Source organism: Phascolarctos cinereus, unplaced genomic scaffold (assembly GCF_003287225.1).
Source record: "Phascolarctos cinereus isolate Bilbo 61053 unplaced genomic scaffold, phaCin_HiC Scaffold_5;HRSCAF=322, whole genome shotgun sequence".
NCBI lineage: Eukaryota > Metazoa > Chordata > Mammalia > Diprotodontia > Phascolarctidae > Phascolarctos > Phascolarctos cinereus.
This window is the reverse complement of record NW_027555958.1, coordinates 333,688,343-333,712,442: the sequence shown is the minus strand read 5'-3', so window position 1 is coordinate 333,712,442 and position 24,100 is coordinate 333,688,343. Positions and strand designations below refer to the sequence as shown.

General features: G+C 38.6%; 1 protein-coding gene across 2 annotated transcripts in view; it reads right to left on the bottom strand.

The window, feature by feature from the left end:
- DISC1 (DISC1 scaffold protein) overlaps positions 1 to 24,100 on the bottom strand; it is a 527,908-nt gene that overhangs the window by 164,260 nt on the left and 339,548 nt on the right. The window contains exon 10 of one of the 2 annotated variants that reach the window (XM_078156229.1): positions 18,106 to 18,991. The exons of the other annotated variant lie outside the window; for it this stretch is intronic. Within the exon in view, the coding sequence (XP_078012355.1) occupies positions 18,840 to 18,991 (152 nt within the window). The 3' untranslated portion in view covers positions 18,106 to 18,839. Of the gene's footprint in view, positions 1 to 18,105; positions 18,992 to 24,100 lie in introns of those variants that run through there. 2 annotated transcript variants of the gene reach the window in all.

Sequence of the window (24,100 nt, the reverse complement as noted above, 5' to 3'; positions counted from 1 at the left end):
TCTGCCTCCTCCTTTCTCAGTATTTTCTAAGATCAGATTGATCCACTTATTTGGATCCATTTAACCCACTTGATTAGATTTTTTTTATCATTACATCAAAGTCAACTAATATCCACCCTCTTTATGTATACTCCTTTAACAAGGTGTAATAACAATACAGTTCTCAAGGGTTGCAAGTCTCATATTCCCTTGTAGGGGTTTAAACAGCCCCCCCCATTAACAACATATTGTATCCTTCTGTCCCATTTACCTTTTTAAGTCCTTCTTGAGTCCTGTACTTGAAGATCAAATTTTTTGTTGAGCTCTGGTCTTTTTATCAGGAAAGTTTGGAAGTCTCCTATTTTTTGAATATCCACCTCCTCCCTTGAAAAATGATGCTCATTTTTGCTGGGTAATTGATCCTTGGCTGCATTCCAAGCTCCTTTGCCTTAGGAATATCATGTTCCATGCCCTGGTCTTTTAATGTAGAAGCTGCAAGGTCCTGTGTAATCCTGACTGTGGTTCCATGATATTTAAATTCTTTCTTTCTGGCTGCTTGCAGCACCTTCTCTTTCATCTGGTAATTTTGGAATTTTGCTATTATATTCTTGGCATTGTCAATTTGGGATCTCTTTCAGGTGGTGATCGGTGGATTCTTTCTATGGTTATTTTCCCTTCTGGTTCTAGGACTTCGGGCAGTTTTCCTTTATGATTTCCTGAAAGATACTGTCCAGGCTCTTTTTTCATCATGATTTTCAGGTAGTCCAATAATTTTTAAATTGTCTCTCCTGAGTCGATTTTCCAGGTCGGTTGTTTTACTGATGAGGTATTTTACATTTTCATTATTTTTTCATTTTTTTGTTTCTGTTTGACTGATTCTTGCTCTCTCATAGAGACATTAGTTTCCATTTGTCCAATTCTAGTTTTTAACAGATTGTTTTCTTCTGTTAGTTTTTGTACTTCCTTCTTCAACTGGCCAATTGTGTTTTTTAGGGACTTGTTTCCTTCATACTCTTCTGTTAGTTTTTGTACTTCCTTCTTCAACTGGCCAATTGTGTTTTTTAGGGACTTGTTTTCTTCAGTGTACTCTTTGTTAGTTTTTGTCTTCCTTCTTCAATTGGCCAATTGTGTTTTTTAGGGACTTGTTTTCTTCAGTGTATTTTTTTTCCAATTGGCCAATTGTATTTTTGAAGGACTCTTCTACCTCTCTCATTTGACTATTAAAATCCTTCTTGAGCTCTTCTAAGAAGGCTTTTTGGGCTTCAGACCAGTTCATATTCCCTTTTGTTGTTGCAGATGTGGGTTTGTTGACAATGTTGTCCTCTTCAGAATTTCTGTCTTGATCTTCACTCTTCTCATAATATGAATCTATGGTATTTTCTTTTTACTCATGGTGTTTCTTTATTCCCAAAGAGATTGAGCAGAGGGACTGACCCAAGCTTCTTGTGTTGGGAGCCTAGGTCTTGGTCACTGGCTTTGTGTGCTGGGGCCTCTTATGTTGGCAATTGGAGGCTGTAGGTTTCTGGCAGCTTACCTTGTGTTGGGCTGGAATCAGCAAGGCTGGAACTTTCAGGCAATTCTAGGTTGCCTGCTTTTCCTTTCCTTTAGCTTTCTTCAGCTCCTTTTAGATGGGTGCTGCAGGGTGTTTATCTGCCTGGGGCCCCCCTGCAGTGTTGTCTCCCTCATTTCTGCTAATGCACTGGGAGATTCCTTTGCAGTAGAGTGCCAAGGCACCTGGTGGTTTTCTGAGGTGGTTTCCACAGGTTCCCCCCACCCTCACTGAGGCACTCGGAGGTCCAGGTGTTGGTGTTTGCCTGTTCTACCACCTGGGCTTCAGGATTTCTTCACAATTGGAGGCTGCAGGGCTCTGACAGCTCACCTGGTGTTGGGCTGGAACTAGCAAGGCTGGGGTTTAGGAAGCCTTTAGGTTGTTTTCTTCACCTCCTTTCAGATGAACGTGGCAGGGTACTTATCTGCCTGAGGCCCCTTGTAGTTCTGCCTCCCTTATTTTTGCTGAGGCACTGGGAGACCCATTTGCTGGGCTGCTGCACTTCTGCTCCCCATCTTTCCTCTAGTTCAGCTGTTCCAGGGTTTTTTTCTGGGGTGATATTTTCTAGGATTTCAGAGGTTGATAGGGGAGAGTGGGAGCAACTACCTTTTCACTCCACCATCTTGGCTCCCGGAAGCAGAACTTTCCCCAGGTTTTTCTGAAAGCATCCTGCTCATCATTTCTTATAGCACAGTGGTATTCCATCACAATCATATACCACAAATTGTTCAACCATTTTTCAGTTGATGGGCATGCCCTCAATTTCCAATTCTTTGCCACCTCACACACACACAGACACACACACACAAACTGTTATACATACAGATTTTTTTTCTTTTTTGATCTCTTTGGGATACAGACCTGAGTAAAAAGGAGTGCACAGTTTGCCCTTTGGGTATAGTTCTAAATTGCTCTCCAGAATGTTTGGATGAATACACAACTCTATCAACAATGCATTAATGTTCCAATTTTCACACATCCCCTCCAACCTTTGTCATTTTCCTTTTCTGTCATGTTGGCCAATTTGATAGGTATGGTACCACACTTTCACTTTAATTTGCATTTCTCTATAGTGATTTAGGACATTTTTATACGAGTATAGATAATTTTGATTTCTTTTTCAGAAAATTGCCTGTTCATATCCTTTTACCATATATCAATTGGGGAATGACCTATATTATTATCAATTTGATTTAATTCCCTCTACATGAGAAATGAGCTTTATCAAGAGAAACTTACTACAAAATTTTTTTCCCCATTTTCCTTTCTTTCTAATTTTGGCTGCATTGATTTTGTTCATGCAAATGCTTTTTAATTTAATGTAGTCAAAATTATCCATTTGTATATAGTAACAGCAATATAGTTTCAAGACTGACTTTGAGGGGGCAGACCCAAGATGGTGGTGTAAAAGCAGTGACTTGCTTGAGCTCTTCCCCAAACCCCTCCAAACACCTCTTAAAAATGGCTCTAAACAAATACAAAAGCAGCAGAACCCACAAAAAGACAGAGTGAAACTAATTTCCAGCCCAAGATAACCTGGATGGTTGATTGGAAAGGTATATCTTGCTAGGTGGGGAGAGGAATGCAGTTTGGTGTGGGCTCGCAGGCAAAACAGGCCTCAGAGAACCTGGACAGGCCTCAGAGGACTGAATCACAGGCAGCTGTGGTGGTTTCCAGACCTCTCAACCCACGAATGCAAAAGACAACTTAGAAGATAAGTAGGAAAAGTCTGTGACTGTGGTGAGAGAGAATCTTGGTCCCAGCCCCAGTCCCTGAGTGCAGCCCTGGGGCTGAGGCTGCTTCCTGAGCTTACAGCCCACAGATTGAGGGAAATTTAGTGGCTGATTAGATGGGGATTACAGGGATCTCTTTGCTGGTGCTGATGCAGGATTCTCTTGCTTTGCCTATAGTTAGCTCTGGGTCACAGTTCTGGGTGGCAGTCCTGGGGTGAGGAGGAACACTGGTGTGGTGAAGCTTGTCATGGCTGTGAATAGGAAATCCTCCTCACAGTTCCAAGGCATAAAAGAGTGTTTGTGGTCACTCATAGACTAGAGCACTCGCCCTTAATCATACCACCTTGGAAAAACTAAAAATTTATAGGTACCCAGAAGTCTCTGAAAACAGCTGCACAAACCCCCGAAAGCTTGAAACAGTACATTCTTCATACTGGAAGCAGACCCCTACCTTAACAAAGAGTTTATAGCTCAAGTAATTGGCTGAGATCATGAAGAAACAAAGGTGCAAAAAAAAGTCAGACCATAGAATCTTTCTTTGGTGACAAAGAAGATCAAAACATACAACCAGAAGAAGACAACAAGTCAAAACTCCTACATCCAAAGCCTCCAAGAAAAATATGAATTAGTTCCAGGCCATGGAAGAGCTCAAAAAGGATTTTGAAAGGCAAGTAAGAGAAGTAGAGGAAAAAACGGGAAGAGAAATTAGAGTGATGCAAGAAAATAATGAAAAACAAGTCAACAGCTTGCTAAAGGAGACCCCCCCAAAAAAAATGCTGAAGAAAATAACACTTAAAAAAAGGGGGGGAAAAAAAGAACACCTTAAAATAGCTTAACCTAAATGGCAAAAGAGGTCCAAAAAGCCCATGAGGAAAGAATGCCTTAAAAATCAAAATTGGCCAAATGGAAAAGGAAGTCCAAAAGCTTACTGAAGAAAATATTTCCTTAAAAATTAGAATGGAGCGATTGGAAGTTAGTGACTTTATGAGAAATCAAGACACTGTAAAACAAATCCAAAAGAATGAAAAAATAGAAAACAATGTGAAATATCTCACTGGAAAAACAACTGACCTGGAAAACAGATCCAGGAAAGATAATTTAAAAACTATTGGACTAACTGAAAGCCATGATCAAAAAAAGAGCCTAGATATCATCTTTCAAGAAATTATCAAGGAAAACTGCCCTGGTATTTTAGAACCAGAGGGCAAAATAGAAATGTAAAGAATCCACCAATCACCTGCTGAAAGAGATCCCCAAAGGAAACCACCTAGGAATATTATAGCCAAATTCCAGAGTTCCCAGGTCAAGGACAAAACATGGCAAGCAGCCAGAAACAATTCAAGTATTGTGGAAACACAATCAGGATAACACAAGATTTAGGAGCTTCTACCCTAAGGGACTGGACAGCATGGAATATAATATTATGGAGGGCAAACGAGATAGGATTACAACCAAGAATCACCTACACAGCGAAACTGAGTATAATCCTTGAGTGGAAAAAATGGATATTCAGTGAAATAGAGGACTTTCAAACATTCTTGATGAAAAGACCAGAGCTGAAGAGAAACTTTGACATTCAAATACAAGACTCAAGTGAAACATGAAGAAGTAAACAGGAAAGAGAAATCATAAGAGACTTATTAAGTTTGAACTGTTTACATTCCTTCAGGGAAAGATGATATTTATAACTCATGAGACCGTTATCAGTATTAGAGTAGTTGGAGGGAAAAAATTATATGTATGTGTATAGATATATAGATAGATAAATAGAGGGCACAGGGTGAGTTGAAGATGAAGGAGTGGTACTTGGAGAATAAATTTAAGAGGTGAGAGAGGATTATACTGGGAGAAGGAGAAAGGGAGAGGTAGAATGAGTTAAATTATCTCACATGAAACAGAAAAGAAAAGGCTTTTACAATGCAGGGGAAATGGGGGAAAGTGAATGAGATGGGGAGAAAATTTTGAACTCAAAATCTTGTGGAAGTGAATGTTGAAAACTAAAAATAAATTAATTAATAAAAAAATTTTTAAAGAATGACTTTGAGTAAATACACTATTTGATGATAATAAATACCCACATTATAAGGAGATTGAAGAAAGATGCTGTCTACATCCAAAGAAAGAAGTGATAAGTAGAAATATGTATATAATAATTTTACATATGTGTATATACCTAGTTGTGTCTAATGATGTGTATATGTATATGTATTGTTAATGTATACATAATACATATATACATATATAAATACACAGACAGATAGGCAGCTATTTGTGTCTAATGGTAGCAATCTCTAGGGCGAGGGGAGAAGGAAGCAAAAAAAATTTTACATGGTGATTCTGTTGAATATTTGAAAGGAATAGCAAGTTGTACATAGTAGATTTACAGTTTCATATGCAGTCATCTTTTTATTATACCATGTTATGGAAATGCTTGGTTTATTCCACAAATTAAAAATAAAATTAAAAAATCATTATCCATTCTTCTCATCTTCCCCTCCACTGCAAAAGCTCTTTTGCATTTCTTTTATGTGAGATAATGTACCCCATTCTACCCCTGACTTCACCCTTCTCCAAGCACACCTCTCTTTTTCACCCCTTATTTTTATTTTTTGATATCATCTCATCATAGTCAACTCACACCTGTGCCCTGGTCTATGTAAACTCCTTTTAACTGCCTTAATTCTGATGAAATTCTTAAGTGTTACAAGTATTATCTTCCCATGTAGAAATGCAAACAATTTCATCTTATTAAAGCTCTTATGATTTCTCTTTCCTGTTTACCTTTTTATGCTTCTCTTGAGTCTTGTATTTCAAAGTCAAATTTTCTATTCACCTTTGGTCTTCTCATCAGGAATGCTTGATAGTCCTCTATTTCATTAAATATCAATTTTCCCCCCTGAGGGATTATGCTCAGTTTTGCTGGGTAGGTGACTCTTGGTTGAAATCCTAGCTCCTTTGCCCTCTGGAATATAATATTCTAAGCCCTCCAATCCTTTAATGTAGAAGCTGCTAAATCTTATATTATCTTTCTATTATTCCACAAGAATTGTTTCATTATGGATTCTTGCAAAATTTTTTCCTTCACCTGGGAGCTCTGGACATTGGCTATAATATTCTAGGGAATTTTCATCTTCTGATCTCTTTAAGGAAGTGATTGGTGGGTTCTTTTAAGTTCTATTTTACTCTTTGGTTCTAGGACATTAGGGTCGTTTTTCTTGATAATTTCTTGAAAGATGATATCTAGGCTCTTTTTAATTTTTTTTTTATCCTGGCTTTCAAGTAGTTCAATAATTCTTAAATTATCTCTCCTGGATCTATTTTCCAAGTCAGTTGTTTTTCCCATGAGATATTTCATATTTTCTATTTTTTTTCATTCTTTTGATTTTGTTCATTGTTTCTAGATATCTCATGGAGTCACTAGTTTCTACTTGCCCAATGATTACCTTCAGTGAGCTTTTGTATCTCTTTTTCCACTTCTCCAATTCTGCTTTTTGAGGAATTCTGTTCAGTGGATTTTTGTGCCTTTTGTCATTTGGCCTTTTCATTTTTATAACATGTTATTTTCATCAGCATTTTTTGTGCCTCCTTTACCAATCTGTTGGCTCTTTTTTAATTACTATCTTGCCTCATTCTCATTTCTTTCCACAATTATTCCTCTACATCTCTTACTTGATTTTTAAAATCCTTTTTGAGCTCTTCCAGGAATTCTTTTTTGAGAGACCTGAGACCAATTCACATTTTTTCTTTGAGGCTTTGCACGTAGCTGTTTTGATTTCCTTTTCTGCTTGTGAGTTTGTGTAGTAACTTGTAGTAACTTTCTGTGGTCAGCTTCTTTTCTGCTATCATTTGCTCATTTTTCCACCCTATTTTCTTTACTTTTAACTTTATGGTAAAGTTAGGCTTTTTCCTGAGATGCAAGGGGCACTGTTCCAAGCTTTGGGATTTTCATGCTGCTGTTTACAGAGCTAGTTCTGGGAGTCTGCAAGTTTTCTGTTCTTCCAAGGAGGTATGATTTAAGGAAAGGTGTGGTCACTGCTCTTCTAACCTGTGCTCTGGTCTTTGAGCAACCACAAGCACTCTTTTCTTCCCTGGAATTTGTCCAGCTTCTCTGGATTCAGTTTCCTGCTAGTGCTCCTCCTTTTCCTGAGACTGCAACCCAGAATGTCGTATTGGCAAAGCAACCAAATCCTGCTCCCAATGCCATCAAAGGGTGCCCCGTAATCTCCTTCTGACCACTTGTCCAACTCCCTTATCATCTATGAGCTAAGAGCTCCAGAAGCCACCTCTGCTGATTCAGTTGTCACCAAGGCCTGCTGCTGGCTGTATATACAGGGTGTATACAGCATGCTCCAGTGCAGCCTCCACTGGACTGTTGCACCACCCTCATCCAGTGAGACAGACCTTTCTTACTGACCTGCTAAGTCACCTTGGTCCGGAGAACTGTTTTACCCTATCCTTTTGTTAGTTCTGCTGCTTCAGAATTCATTTTCAGATGTCATTTTAACATTGTTTGAGGGGCATTTGGGAGAGTTCAGGTTAGTACTCTGCCGTCTTGGCTCCACTCTACATTTTGCATGAATTTCTAACAAGTCTTGTTATCTTATTTTCAAGTTGTTAGCAAATTAAAAGTCAGAAAAACAAAGAAAGGTAAGGGGCTGCTATAGGCTAACATTAAGAAGTAATAAAAAAAATTATAAAAAACCTATGGAAAGCAAAAACAATAATTTGAAAAGCAGATCAATCTAAGGTCAGTTGGTATATAGATAAACAGCCTATATATTTCAATAGACATGTCAATAGACATCAAAAGCCTTACTCTGGGTAGCATGGAGTTGTCTCAGCTCTGCCACTTACTAGCTATTCAAACATACCACTTTATGAACTTTCACATCGATGAGAAGGAAATAATTTTACCTGCCTTGTCTATCCCACTGTCTATGAAATGAGATCATAGGATGCTAGATATGGAGCTAGAAAGGAGTTCAAAAGCCGTCTAGTCTAATCCTTCCATTTGTAGATGAGGAAAGTGAGGCACAGAGAATTTGATAATGGCTAATAATAATAATAGCTACTTAAGGTTTGTAAAATGCTTTACAAATATTATTTCGTTTGTTCCTCACAACCACTCTAGGAGGTAGGTGCTGTAATTATCTTCATTTTATAGATGGGGAAATTCAGGCAGACAGATGTTAGATGACTTGCCCAGGGTCGCATGGTTAGTATCTGAGGCAGGATTCAAACTTACGTCTTCCTGACTCCAAGCCCAGAGCTTTTTCCATTGCATCACCTAGCTACCTCAAGTTAAATGACTTGTCTGAGGTCACAAAGGGTAGGATGTAGGATTTAAAACCCAGGTCTTCTGACTCCAGAGTCAGTGCTCTTTCCACTGTACCACACTACCTTAGTGGATGTTAAAAACACTTTGAAAACCATAAGATACTACAGGAATTTAAGGCATTGTTACTTTAAATGATGTATATAATGATACTCTTGAGTCACAAAGAAAAGATTAAATTATGTTCAGTATATTCAGAGAAAGGCAAGGAAGCCTATAATACAATTTGGAAAGATTTTAATCAAAAATGGTTAAAACATAAGTATTTGGGGCTTAAAGAAATATCCTTTACTTATATGGAGGAAAATGGCTCTTTGGGAATACTCCTTCCCTAAGGTTTTCGATTTTCAAGGTTTTAATATACATGGAGATTTTCACTATATTGCATAGTGAATTGAGAACTGGGCATGGAGTACCATATACCTGAATTCAAATTCTATTTCTGAGATTAACCATCTATTTATAGGTCTGGGCAAATTGCTTAATTTCTTTGAGGCTCAATCTGGAGATAAATTGGAATAAAAGTAGCAACTTCAAGGGATGGTTGTGAGAGTCAAATGTGAAGATGAATGCAAAGCATTTAGTGAGCCTCAAATGATCACATAGATGTTAGTTGTTTTCCATATGCACATGCAGTATTCAATTAACAAATGGGTTATGTTACACAAGTCTGGAAATCAATTGTTTGGAATTTGGAACATATTTATCCTGGAAACAACATTGTGCTTAAGTTCCTATGCTGACTCCTCGAAACTAATTTAATTCATAATGTGGCAGAAATACTATATATCTGTAGCAAAAGTATTAGAAACCACGCTGCTGTGAAAGTATAGTATATTATTTCAGCCACACACATTAGGCTGTGAACTCCTTTAGAGTAAAGACTTGTCTTTTGCCCTTCTTTGTACGCCCAGGGGCTTAGCAAAGTGTCTGACACATAATAAGTGTTTAATAAATGTTTATTAACTGATTGACACAGCTCCAACACATGGAACGAACCATAGAATTTCCTAGAAATAAGGGGGAATGGGCTTCCAATAGTCCCACTTGAGTCAGCTTCTGTTATCAGACTCATTCACATTAAAAGAAGAATGAGAGAGAGAGGAAAGGAGGAGGAGTAGAAGGAGGAGGGAGAGAGAGAGAAAGTGAGAGAAAGAGAGAGAGAGAGAGAGAGAGAGAGAGAGAGAGAGAGAGAGAGAGAGAGAGAGAGAGAGAGAGAGAGAGAGAGAGAGAGAGAGAGAGAGAGAGAGAGAGAGAGAGAGAAATAATGTGGGGGAGAAGGAGAAGAAAAGGGAAGGCTGTAATGGTGGGAGTAGCAAAGTAGCAGATTTCATACTGCTCAAAAATAAACACTTTCTTGCTTTGGTATCTTACTTATGCTATCACTATATTACATCCATAGTCCCCTCATCCCTACAGACTAGGGTTGCAGAGCACAACTGCAAACAGAGGTAAAGGAGACAGGAATTTTCTGAAGGTGAGTTTCTTCTATAGCACAAGACAGAGCTTTGTGAGTCAAGGGTCAGAAAAAGTCAAACGATTCTCTCATTCAACAAGGGGTCAGAGAAACTTGGTCAGTCCCCAGAAAAACTTTGTAGTTTGAAGTTTCCAGAGATATGAAGGGCTAAATATAGAAGTTATAGGCAGGAGATAGAATGAGCAGCTAGAAGAGGATAGGCTTTGAGGATTAGGCAAAACATTATCGTTTAAGCTCAAGGAGAAATCTCAGATACTGGAAGAACAAAGAAAGTTTGAGCCTTCTCTTTATATACTCATCATCTTCTGGGGACTTGGATAGTTTGATGCAGGCACGTGTTCACGAAGTCATCCTCCCTTCTCAGTTTTCCCTACATTAACTTCAGCCACACAGGTCCTCATCACCACTAATGTTACCGTGGGTAGATGGGATGCTCATCTCTAATTAGAGGTAAATCATCAAGCAGATTCTTCAACAACTTTTCTTGGTCAAGCAGATATTTCATGATATCTCAAAAAGAAGATTCTGAAAGAATGAAAAAGATCTCAGGCAGTATTATTACCAAAGAAAAGGGATCGATAAGACATCAGCAACTACTGAATCATATTACTACTTTCTTGTTTTCATAAAATCTTTATGTGAATGATGTATGTATGCATCAAAAATATCCTTGAAGGAAATGAGAGCAGGAAATAAGGCAAGCTTTGTCGTACTCTAACCTAGAAATTGTTGTCATGTGTCAATGATGAAGCAAACACCAAGGCAGAGGATGGACAATTCCCATCTGGGGAGAGAGACATAGTACAAATTGGAATTTACAGAAGTTTAAAGCAAAAGGGAGAGCAGGCTGTTACCAAGATTTCTTTGGAGTGATGCAATCCAAGGGACTGAGATAATAAGAAAATACTGTTGGAGAAGTTGAAGTGAGATTCAGGGTAGATCAATACTGGATCAAAAAGCAAGTTAGGAGGCGTACTATTGGTCGAATTTGACTCATCTCCCCAAAACCTTTGTCCTTCATATTGGCTGCTTGCATCCTTCCATCCATGGCCTTTGCTAATGTACACTCTCTGAGTGGATGTGCCAGGCCCCCTCCTAACTCACTCATCCTGGCATAAGCATGGGCTCAGACAATCTTGCAGATATTTTTTCCGTAACTCATATCTTTTATCACAAAATGGATTGGGAGGCATAGGGAATAGAAAAATGATAATAGCTATTTTTGTCATTATATAATTAGCTATATATTATCATAGTAGAAGGTAAGACTCTGCTTTGTCTATTGCTTATGATGCAACAACAACAACATCAACAATAACAAAGCATTTGGTTCAGTAGAACAAAACTCAGCCTTAAAGGTTCTTATCAAACAAGGTATCTCTCACACAAATATTCAAATTGTACGATTCCACGTCATATGTGATCGCTTCAAGAACTCCACTGAATGAACAGCAGCTACGCAGTTCAGCAAAAGTCACCAGCATCATGAAGATCATCCTGTTCAAAGTCCATAGAGAAAAGAGATTCTAAAACTGATAGCAATCCCAGTCCAGATGCACCTGTCCACAGATGGAGTTGTGCTGATTTCACTGAGCCCCGGGAAATTATACGGCCTCCTGGATGAGATTCATAATCCCTGAAGAGATCAATACAACTATTCACAGTGGAAAAATTAAGTGAATGAAAAATGCACATTATTCAGCTTGTGACATGAAAATCTGATAGACAGGCCATTGAATTAGTCAATCATCATATAGTATGCAGCTGGGTAATAAACTTGAGTATAACATTTGGGGAATTATGAAGCACTTCCCAAGATCTCAAGTTTCCCCATTAATCCTAAAGCCTATCTTTCTAACACCAATACTTTCCCACTGAAGCTCTCTGACTATGAATCGTGAAATATACCACGATCTCAGATGAATCCCAATTGCAGGTTATCCAAATGGCAACGAAAAGACATGTGACTGATGCAAACAGCCTGCAGCATATCACCAATCATGAGACAGGTCATACGAAAGACATCATCAAGGATACATATGATTAGAAATGGAAAAGAGTTATGATGAGGAAAAAGTAAGAGGAGTGAGTGATAACACAGAGACAGTCCAAGTGCTATCCTATTATCCATAAAACATTAAAAGAAAAAGAGACTGGATTCTTATAATTACATCCTATAACACTGAAAGTAACACCTTAGGCTAATCTTCTATAGAGGATTTATATGAAGATACAAACAAAGATGAGACATAAGAAACAAGATACAACCAGGATGAGAAGATATGAGTGGGTCAGTCAATAGTTAATAAATATTTCTTAAGGGTCTACTATGGTCCAGGCAATGTACTAAGCCCAGAAGATACAAATAGAAATATAGACAGTCCCTACACCCAAGGAGCTTACAACCTAATGGGGCTAGACCATACAAAAAAGAAAGCTGAAACATCAGAGGAATGGGGGAGTGGGAGGGCATAGAAAGTACCCTGTCTGGGGCCACAATGAAGAAGTCCAAAAGCAATGTAGCTCATGGGAAATGAGGAGAAGACTGTGCTGGGCCCCCTCCTTAAATGGACCTCTTGCCTTTACACTCCAGTCAAAGGGTGCAATCAGAGGGGCATATGGGACTGATGAGATGAGAGTACCAAGGCTGATTTAATCTTGCAGAATAGTTAGATTTCCCAATGATAAGTTTCCTTGAGAAGGAGTGCATGATAGAGAAGTCTATCTTGGGTAGTTTTACCTCCTGTATCAACGGAGGGGATACCTATACCAAAGAGATCAAAAATCCATTGTGATTCTCCCCCAACAGTTTTACTGTTTCTCTAAACTTTAAAACCATGACTTCTCCAATGCTGACTCATCCTGTAGAATTTTCCTTGGTACCATGGCCTTCTTACTTATCCTGAAACAACCTACCTCTCCCCTGAGGCCTGCTCACCCTGGAATTTTCATTCACAAAGCCGGCTTCCCTTCTCCCAATGGTGAGTTCTTCTCGGAGCTTCTATTTTGTAGAAAAGGCCCAGGCCAATTTGCCTTGATTCTTCTCTCAGTCCTATTCCTAACTTTCTGGACTCCTTTGGGGTTGCTGACTTCCCCCATTAGAATGTAAACTCCTAAAGGGCAGGGACTGTCTTTTTTTATTTGTATTTGTATCCCCAGTGCTTAGCACAGAGTCCAGCACATAGTAATAATGATAATAATAACAATGCTTACTATGTGCTAGTCACTGTGTGCTAAGTCCTTCATAATTATTACCTCATTTGATCCTTAGGACAATCCTGGGAGGTAGGTGCTATTATTATCCCCATTTTACAGATGAGGAAACTGAGGCAGATTGAGGTTAAGTGACTTGCCCAGGGTCAAATAGCTAGTAAGTGTCTGAAGCAGGATATAAATTTGTGTCTTCCTGACTCCAGTCCCAGTGCTCTATCTACTGAGCCACTTAGAAGCCTAGTAAAGCATTTAATAATATATGCTTGTTTCTTTTCTTCCAATAAAGTAGGTATTAAAATATGTCCTTTGTTTGTCTTCTTCCATCTCTTAACCTGAAAGGAAGGTTCTTCCCCTCTCTCTCCAGGTTTTCCATATTAAGTCTTAGATTAGCACATGGCCTCCCTGACCAGTAAAAGTATGGAAATCTTCCTTTCCTGAATATCTACTTTATTTCTTCATTTCTTCCCTCTTTCAATTTTAGCTGATCACTAAACAGCTCCTTCTTCAAAAACTGATTTTATATGGCTGCTGATGTCTCATTATCGTCATCATTCTGCAAAGAACCCAAACTATTCTTGGTGAAGTAACTGAAGGGTAGTAGCATGAGTCATTCAGGAGTCTAAAGAAATCAACCTTCTGGCTACAAGAGGAAATGAAACATACAAACAATGCTTGTCTCTGCAGATGCTGAACTTCATTCATTATATTCAGCAATATAGCCTTCTGATTTTATTTTATCATTGTGATAATCCTTATGGGAGTCCCCATAACATATATCACACTACAGAGGTAGCTAGAATTGGCCTGAATGTCTATCAGACATCAGAAATTTCTACTGCAAAAATGTTAGAAACACAGGGATCCACGTATGCAGACAAATATGATTTACCACTTCAATGAAGCTCTTCCAACAAAAACACAAACAAAAAAACAACTTTGACTCTAGGGGGAAGAGTACATAACTGTTTTCCATTGAGAGAAATTATTATTAATAACCAACGATTTGAGAAGATCCAGAGTTCCTCCTTTTTCTAAAGTCTCTGAAGGTTGAATTAACTTTTTCCTCAGTCTGGTCAGACCCCACCCAACCTTACAAGGAATTTAATCTAAGATAGTGAAGCCCATTGTGCTCCCCAGGTTTGGGTGGGGATAAATTCTTTGATTAGATTGCCCAAGGCTAGGGGTAATTTAGAAGTAAATGACATAATCAAATTTTATTAAAATAGGTCCAGTCCCTCATTGTAATATTCATTCTCTCATTAATTATTAACCAATCAGAGTTGATTGCCACACTCTGGAACACCCACTTTTCTAAGGGCATATGAGCCACAAGCCTACAACCATGAGGGTCTTTGGCATACAAGAGTGCCACTGACCTCTTTCATCAAAATGCTAGCATTATTAATAAAATTACTAAATACCCAGAAATCATGTCTGTCAAACTTTTTAAACATCCCACCATTTTGCCATTACATTGATGATTCTATGAGACAAAGAAACGGTGAGGGACCACAGCCAATCTGTCAACAAGTATATATTGAGTACCTAATACTATGCCTTCTATTGTGCAAGGCTCTATGAACTTTTTTGGTTTTATTTGTTGTATTTTGATAACTATATTTCAGTACCATTGGCTTCCTTTGTAACTCTGCGTATTTTATTTTACGTATTCACAAACATTATGCTGAGAAAGGCTCCACAGACTTCACCAGACTGCCAAAGGGAGCATGACATATGATCCTACTTTAGGAGATAATTTGCCAGCTGTATGGATCTGTGACTATAGAGGAACCTGTTTATCCAGAGCAGCTGCTTGGTCACAGAAACTTGTTTAAGAAAACTTAGGTACTACTGGAAAACTCAATTTCTATTTCAGAGTAATATAAACTCAAGGTCCCAAGTAGATTTCAAACTTTTAACAAGAACAATAGTCTAAGATACAGCTGTTGAATCATACTCAGGGCATAAAGAAACAAAGCATTCTAATTGTTTTAAGGATTGGGATGGGGGAAGAAGGAAAAACAGAAACCTCTTTTATTTGGGGTGCCATGGTGCCATGGATTATACAATGTAATGGTAAAATGGAAAACAGAATTCTTTTACACATGGCCACCTTTATCTACTTCACTCCCTAGCCAACCACCTTTGGAGGTAAATTGCAAATTTTTAGAAAGCCAATTCTTTTTACCTACCACACATGAAAATCAGCCCATCTTCCTATTGTGCTAAAGCGAAGTCTTCGCTTTAAGGGGCAAGTCTATTTTTTATTTCTGTGAAGGCTTGCTAAAGCTTTGGATTGGGACTTAGGAAACCCATGTTCTATTCTGGGCTCTTGTCATTAACTAGCAGTGCAACTAAAGACAAGTCAAGTCACATCATCTATGGAGGCCTCAGTTTCCTCACTTTACTAAATGATCTCTAAGGCTACTTCTAGCTCTAAAATTTGATGATTCCATGAAACAAAAGAAGAGAGTTAAGGACCACAGTCAATCAATCAAACAAGCTTATATTAAGCACCTAATACTATGCATTTTACTATGCAAGACATTAGGAATACAAAAACAAAAACTGAAATGCTCCCTGATTTCAAGGAGCTTAGAATCTATCAGATAAGACATGTCCAGAACAATATAAAAATATTTATAAGCATATGCAATATGCATAGATAAAAAACAAAACAGACTTTTAAAAATCCTTTTGAAATTCAAATGGAGATACTCGACTAGGCCTTTAAAACCCAAAATACAAGATGATTTTAGTGATGAAGCACTAACTCCTAGGGGAAACGGGAAATACTTCATACAGGAGGCAGCATTGGAACTGAGTTCAGAAGAAACTGGGGGCAAGAACACCTAGAAAGGGAAGTGGTGATTTCAAAGAGCCAGCAAGGCTTCATCAAGAACTGGTCATGTCAACCTGACCTCATCTCCTTTATTGACAGAATTACTAAATTACTATATAACAGGAATTCTGTGAATATAGTTTACCTAAATATAGATTCCTCAGACAGTATCTTAGCTTGTGAAGAAGATACAAAAATATGGATTAGATCAAAATAGAGTCAGATGGATTCTGAGCTGGTTGGATGGCTGGTCTCAAAGAGTAGATGAAAGTGGTTCAATGTCAACATGACAAGAATTCTCCAGTGAAGTGCCTCAGGGGGATCTCTGCTTGATCTTGTGCTATTTAACATTTTTACAAATTACTTGGTTAAAGGTATAGTTGTCTTCAAATGTGCATATGACACAAAGCTGGGTGAGATGGCTAACACAGAGAACATGGGGATGAATCTGATGCAATAGAGATAAATATTTATGTTTTACAATTGGGTAGAAAAATAATCTTTACAAGCATAAGATGGAGGAAGCATGGAGAGAGAGCCGGTGTTCTGAAAAAGATTTAGAGGTTTAATTAACTAAAGATCAGTGTGAGTTAGCAGTATAATGTGGCATCCAAAAGAGCTAATAAGATGTTAGGCATAGCTTCAAGGAATAGTAAGGCAAGTACAAATCCTCTGCTTGGCATTCAAAGCCCTTCATAACCTAGTGCCTTGCTGCCTTTTCCAGTCTTCTTATTCCTTACTCCTCAACATGTACTCTTTAACTGGCTGTTCCACAAATAATTCTTTTACACACGGCCACCTTTATCCACTTCACTCCCTGGCCAACCACCTTTGCAGGTAAATTGCAAATTTTTAAAAAGCCAATTCTTTTTACGTACCACATATGAAAATCAGCTCATCCTCCTGTTGTGTTGAAGTGCAGTCTTCTCTTGAAGGGGAAAGCCTATTTTTTATTTCTGTGAAGGCTTGCTAAAGCTTTGGATTGGGACTTAGGAAACCCATGTTCTATTCTGGGCTCTTGTCATTAACTAGCAGTGCAACTGAAGACAAGTCAAGTCACATCATCTACGGAGGCCTCAGTTTCTTCACTTTACTAAATGATCTCTAAGGCTACTTCTAGCTCTAAAATTTGATGATTCTATGAAACAAAAGAAGACATTTCACATCTTGACTCCCAGCAGTCTCTCTGGCTGGCCCCTATGCCTGGAAAGTTCTCCCTCTGCTATGACTATTGGCCTCTCTGGCTTCCTTCAAGTCCCAACTAAAATCCTACATTCTACAGGAAGCCTTCCCTAATCCCTCTTAATTCCAGTGCTTTTTCTCTTTTAATTACTTCCTATTTATCCTGTCATTGGTACAATTTGTACTCATCCACCCATTCCACAGGGGGAAGTTTTCACATGCTTGGGATAGATATCCCATCAATTCAACAGTGAATTTGGAACTTTTCAGTTACACTCAACTTTGTTTAGCCTGTCTGCTCAGAAGGTTTATTAGGGTGTGGCTGCTGTGCATACTATAGCTTCTTGGAGCCACAGGTGAGAATTGGGTGAGAGATGGACACCAAAGGTAGATGAGCAACTCCAAAAAGGGTTCAACAAGCCCTTAAACCAGAGGTGAAGACAGCTGAAGCAGGTGCTACGGAGCTCTTAGAGCTCCATCCGAAATTGAAGATGTCAAGGCTCATCCACTGCATCCTGGGCTATCACCAATAATCCTGATTTTTGTCTTGCCACTGTACTTCAATGGCTCTGGAAGACAGACTTTGTGCAACTCTGCCTCACTGAAATCCAGTTCGGTACAAGTCAAGGCATGGTGTCATTGGTCCTCTTCGAAAATGAAGAATAAACATCTATCCTGTAAATAGTATGTTTTGTATATGTTTGTTTGCATGATGTCTCCCCCATTAAATTGTAAGCTCCTTGAGGGCAGGAACTGTCTTTTGCCTCTTTTTTGTAACCCCACCACTTAACACAATGCCTGGCATAGAGTAGGCACTTAATAAATCTTTATTGATTGACTGATGATTATATTCAGAATTTAATTCTTGAACATTTCACATTTCTCCTGAGCTAACTTCCCCCACAGCATTTCGATCTACGGGATCCTACTTATTCTTCGTCTGAACACTTTAAAATCTGTTTTCATCAAAACCTAGGGTGCAAGTCAGATTATACATTGATTTCCTCCCCTCTATCATAAACTCTAGGGGGGCAGTAACTACTTTTCATCAGGGTTTCCATCACTTCCACCCTAGCAACCAGCTGCTCCTTGTTAGTGAGAATCAAACCCAGAATAGAATTTCTAGCTGTTGGTTCGTCCACCTTTTAAGGAAAGAAATCACTCTGGCAATCCTTTGTGATTCTGGGAAGAAGGGAATGACCATAGAAAGTTGCAACAGACACTTCAATGTGAACTCAGGAAAGCTTACTTCTTTTCCCCAGGAATAATGCAATGATTAAAGGGGACATAGCTCTTGAAACAAAATAAGGGATCCCCAAACCAGAGTTCCTACCTTGACCACTTCAGTGTGTAAATTTGGACAAGTCATTCATTCATTCACTCTATGCTTCCTATGTGCTCTAAGTGTTTCTGTTTCTGAGGAACATGATAGAAGAGACTTGTGTTTGCAAAGCAGTTAAGCCAATTAAAAACATTGTTTGTAATGCTCTTTCAGTTCTTTATCAAACCAAACCCGGTGGTGCTTGGGATCAAATGTCTTTCCAGTGGACCAGCTGTGACTCTAGTCTCTGACAATGGCATTGTCCCAGGGTAGAGAATGTAAGCCAGTCTGGCTCTGGACACAAAAGGCTTGCGCTCAGATTTTGCCTCATTTCAGTCAGTTGATAACAGCCATCTTCTCCTGAGGGGCAATGAGGAAGAGGAAGATTAAACCACAAGGCCTGAAGGACATAGAAGGACATAGAAGTTAAAGGGGAACAGATGAGATTTAAATCCAAAGCTCTGGCCAGCCCAATTCAGAAGAATAGACTCTATATTAATATTTTAATACATTTTAAAATGTGTTTTCCCTCCCAATTGCACAGCTTCAGAAGCTGTTCCTCAAAGAATGAAATCTTCAACCTAAACACACTACAATAGTTTATATCTTTCTCTCTGTATCAGAGAAATCCAATAAATATCATTATGTGCATCTGGTGTATATTGCAAGAATTAGAAACGTAATGTGCTACAGAGAACAACAGAGAGCAGAATATTAATATCAGAAGGCAAGGGCTCCAAGTTTTGTCACCCCCAACAAAACCATTTGGCACCACATTTTCACAAGCACGTTTCCTTCTTATTGGCAATGACAAGAATGACAGACATGCCACAAAACAATAATCAAGAGCTCACACTTAGATGCTAAAAATATACTTTGGTGTGATTTTTTTTTAATCTTTAATTTTGTTGCTAATGATAATGATCATTTAAAAAGATGTAGTAGGAAATCAAATCTCATGCTTCAATAGGGGAGAGAATAAAGCTCTAAATGAATACTTATTGCTACGAGGGCAACTCCATCCTTAAAATTAATCAGTGATCCTTGGCCATATGAAACCAGAGGCAGCATTTTAATTAGTTAAGTACTCGCTACTAAGCATACAGGGGACAAGACAGGATTCATTGCCAGAATGAGGACATAGATTATACTAAGCCAGTCTTCCAATAGGGAGAAACTTTTGGCAGACTCTCTACTCATGAGGAAAAGGATGTATTGGCAGAACCTTAACCCACACCCAAACTCCTGATCTATATCTTGAAGACCAAATAGATGATGTTTTGAGCAAAAAAAATAAATAAATAAAACAAAATAAAATAAAATCCTATCTGACAACTCCTAGGGAGATTCCTTTTGCAAAAATGACCTCTTCATTCCTTTCTGGTCCATTTGCTTATTAGCATGAGACCATTAGAAACTACAGTCAATTTGATCAACTACTTCTGTAGTTCTCATGGCCAAGATATTGCTTTCTCTGAGATTCTGTTTGGATTTCTGGTGGAGCTACTCTTCGTTGGGTTTATCTGTTGGGTTTCTCTGAGTCCAAGGTATTTCTTCATTGTGAGGTAAACACAGAAGAAAAGAGGAATTCCATCACAAATCAACTAACACAATAGTTTGTTCTATTTACTCATAGCTCTAGCCTCAGGTTCCTCATTGGGGGTTGGTGCTTAGGTCCTAATATACTCCCTTACATACTTGTGGATACCCCAGGGGTGTCCTGCATGGTCCTGAGTGTGGTGGCTAAGATGAGGGTCTGCTTTCTTCCGGAGATGTCTGCCCTTGGCTCTTACTATGATCAAGGCACAGGATGCCTGGATACTGCATCAGGCTAGATCTGCCTAGGGGCTGTTCTGGCTCTGTTTCTTGCTTCAGCTGAGGCTCTGGGTCACTCTGCTCAAGGTCTTAGACTGGCCCTGCCTCCTGCTGGGGCTGAGGCTCCAGATTCCCTGTATATTGGGTGCTACTCTGACCCTATTTCCTGTTCTGGCTGAGCATGTGGGGCCACCCTGCACTGGGAACTACTATGATTCTGTCTTCTGATTTAGGATCAAGCTGTTAATGAGTGGGCTTCATCCTAGATTTTCTCCACTCAGAACTTTCACAGGATTCTATCTATCTATCTATGGATAGATAGACAGACAGACAGATGATAGATAGATAGATAGATAGATAGATAGATAGATAGATAGAGAAAGGAAGTAAGAAGAAAGAAAGAAAGAAAGAAAGAAAGAAAGAAAGAAAGAAAGGAAGGAAGGAAGGAAGGAAGGAAGGAAGGAAGGAAGGAAGGAAGGAAGGAAGGAAGGAAGGAAGGAAGGAAGGAAGGAAGGAAGGAAGGAAGGAAGGAAGGAAGGAAGGAAGAAAGAAAGAACTGGACTCAATAGAGGAGTTGATACCTCATTATCTTTGTGGGGTTTTTTAATCATTACTCCTTCTGATGAAGTTTTAATGCCTTACTGGGGTGTTTGTGGGGGATCTGGGCTCCTCTGAGACTAAAACACTGCTATCATTCCACAATTTCCCATTGCAGATTTGTCATCATCATCATCATCATCATATATGTCAACCAAAATATATATGTGACTACAAAAATATTCACTAAAATTACATAACCTTCCTCATTGTACCCCCCAGGTCTTCCTGAGAGGAAGCACAATGGAATGGATACAGTGTTGGAGTTAAAGTCAGGAAGACCTGGGTTCAAATCCCCCCTCAATCACTTAGTAGCTATATGATCCTGGGCAATTCATTTAAGCTCTTTGGGACTCTGATTCTTTATCTCTGAAATGAGGAAGTTGGATTTAATTACTTCTAAGGTCCTTACTAGCTCTTAATATATGATTTGTGAAGCACTTTGTGAGCCTTGAATTCTACATAAATTTCAGGGACACAACTATTCCTGGCAAAGCATATGCCATCTTAGTAGTTAAAAGAACTCTAGTCCAAATTAACAGACAATTGACATACTCCATAAACAAATATGAATGAAGAGAAAGAATGGGAGAGAAGTAGAGAGGGAGGAGGAGAAGGAGAGAGGGAAGTGAAAAAAGAAGAGAGGGAGGGGTCAAGAGAAAGAGGCACACAGAAGAAGAAGAAGGGAGAGAGGGAGAAGGGGGGAGAAGGATATGGAAGAAAGGACAAGGAGGTAGAGGAAGGGAAAGGGAAGGAGAGAGAGAGAAATACATTCTTTCAAAAAGATATGGAGAGACTTATATGAACTGATGCAGAATGAAGTGAGCAGAACCAGAACAATTTATTCTATTATAGCAATGTTATAAAATTAATAATTTTGAAGACTTTTATAAATGGATGAAAATGAAATGAGAACCAGGAGAACAATTTATATTGTAAAGACAACACTGTAAAAATAGATGACTATAAAAGCTATAAGAACTAAGACTAGCAAAAGAAGCATTTATGATTCCAGAATCTGGAATGATGATGAGACATACAACAAAGAGATGATAGACTTAGGAAGAGAGAAAGAAGGAAAAAGAGAAGAAAATGAGAAAGAAGAGACAAATAAGGAGACAGAAAAAGAAAAGGAAGAGACAGAAACCAAAATTAAATCTAGGCCAAGATAACATATAGATTCATTTCTGTACTCTCCTTGGCATGTAGTTTATACTATATTTTCATTCCCTTGCTAATATGGGGCTTTGTGTCACTACATCTAGGAACCCTCACCAATAAAATGAGGAGGTTGGAGCAAACAACCTCTTCATCCCTTCCAATTCTCAATCTATGATCCTGGATGCCATCAGCAGCCTATAAACTCTAACAGAACAGACACTATGTCTTAGTTAACATTTATATCACACACACACACACACACACACACACACACACACACACTGCAATACTTTGTATACAATGAGCACTTCATAAATGTTTCTTTTGTGTTGGAATGAAATCCATAAAGTAGGTACTCAATAAAGGTTATCCATCTTGAACGAAAACCCTCAAGTACATTTTTACCCAATCCCATTTTTTATGTTTAATATTTGTTTTCACCAAGATATTTGTTTAAAAGAGAACTCCCCTGCTAGTGCTAACATTCCTTAACTACCCTCCCGCCACCCCCTAAGGAAACTGTCCCTGTATCTGTTCATGATCCAATATTAACTGAACCTATTATCACAAGATGTCAAGGGAGTATGGGTAGTGGGACGTTGTCAGAGACTAAAATTAAGCCAAGTGCCTTAGCATTCTAACAGCAATCAAAGGTTAGAGATTACATAGTGAATAAGACTGCAAAGTGTCACTTGTAAGGAAGTTCCTCAGATGGTACAAATATTCTGAAGACTGCTACACACATACATACACACACACACACGGAAGGAGAAGGTGATTGAGTCAGTACAATGTGAGTGAAAGAAATGGTCTGGCCTTATTCCATAGATGATAACTGAAACTATCTGAACCAGACAGTTCATCTGAAAAAATAAATAAATAAAACCACCTCTGAAGCCCAGAGAATGGTGGAATTAAGGATAAAAGATGAAAAGGTACCATTTGCTCAAAGAAAAAGAATGATGACAATGCACTGATCCAGGTTCTCATATTCTGATGGAAGCCGCTCTCATGCTATTCAGCCTATTTAAGTCTGGGTGCAGCATGCCCTGGAGTCAGCAATTTAATTCCCATCCCTGAAAATTGCATTTGTAACATCTTATAGTATATCAGGTAGGAATAACTTGATCCTGAATGAAACTATACACAGAGTGACACAAAATTTTTCATGAGTCGATTTTTGCTCTCTGCTCAACTGCTTGGTCACTCTATCAGAAAATGACATAACTGCTCTGATCCCAATCCTCTTCTGTAATGCTGGAATGACAGAACTATAACCTTTCTACAATCCTTATTATTAGGATCATATTATTAGGATCTTATTATTCAAGCTGAAAGGGATGTGAAAGATTGTTGTCTAATCCTTTCATTGCACAGATGAGGAAACAGAAACCTAATGTGGTAAAGTGACTTGCCCAATGTCACACAGGAAGCATGGGGCAGAGGCAAGATCCTAACCCATGTCTCTGACTCCAAATCCAGTGCTTTTTTTCCATTACATCAAAGAGGAACAAGTTGGATAAGAACATGGGTCCTCTGGTGTCAGATCATGTGTTCCTTCTACTGCACCACACTGTGTCCCAAAGGAAAGAGACATGGAAGTAGAGGATCATATAAGAAAAATCAGGGTATGAAAATTCTATCAAACATTTAAAGAACAATTAATTCCAATACTATACAGACTATTTGGGAAAATAGGTGAAGAAGGAGTCTTACCAAATTCTTTTTATGATACAAATATGGTGCTGATACCTAAACCAGGAAGAGTCAAAAGAGAGAGAAAATTATAGACCAATTTCTCCAATGAATACAGATGCAAAAATTTTAAACAAAATATTAGCAAATAGATTACAGCAACTTATCACAAGAATAATACACTATGACCAGGTAGGGCTT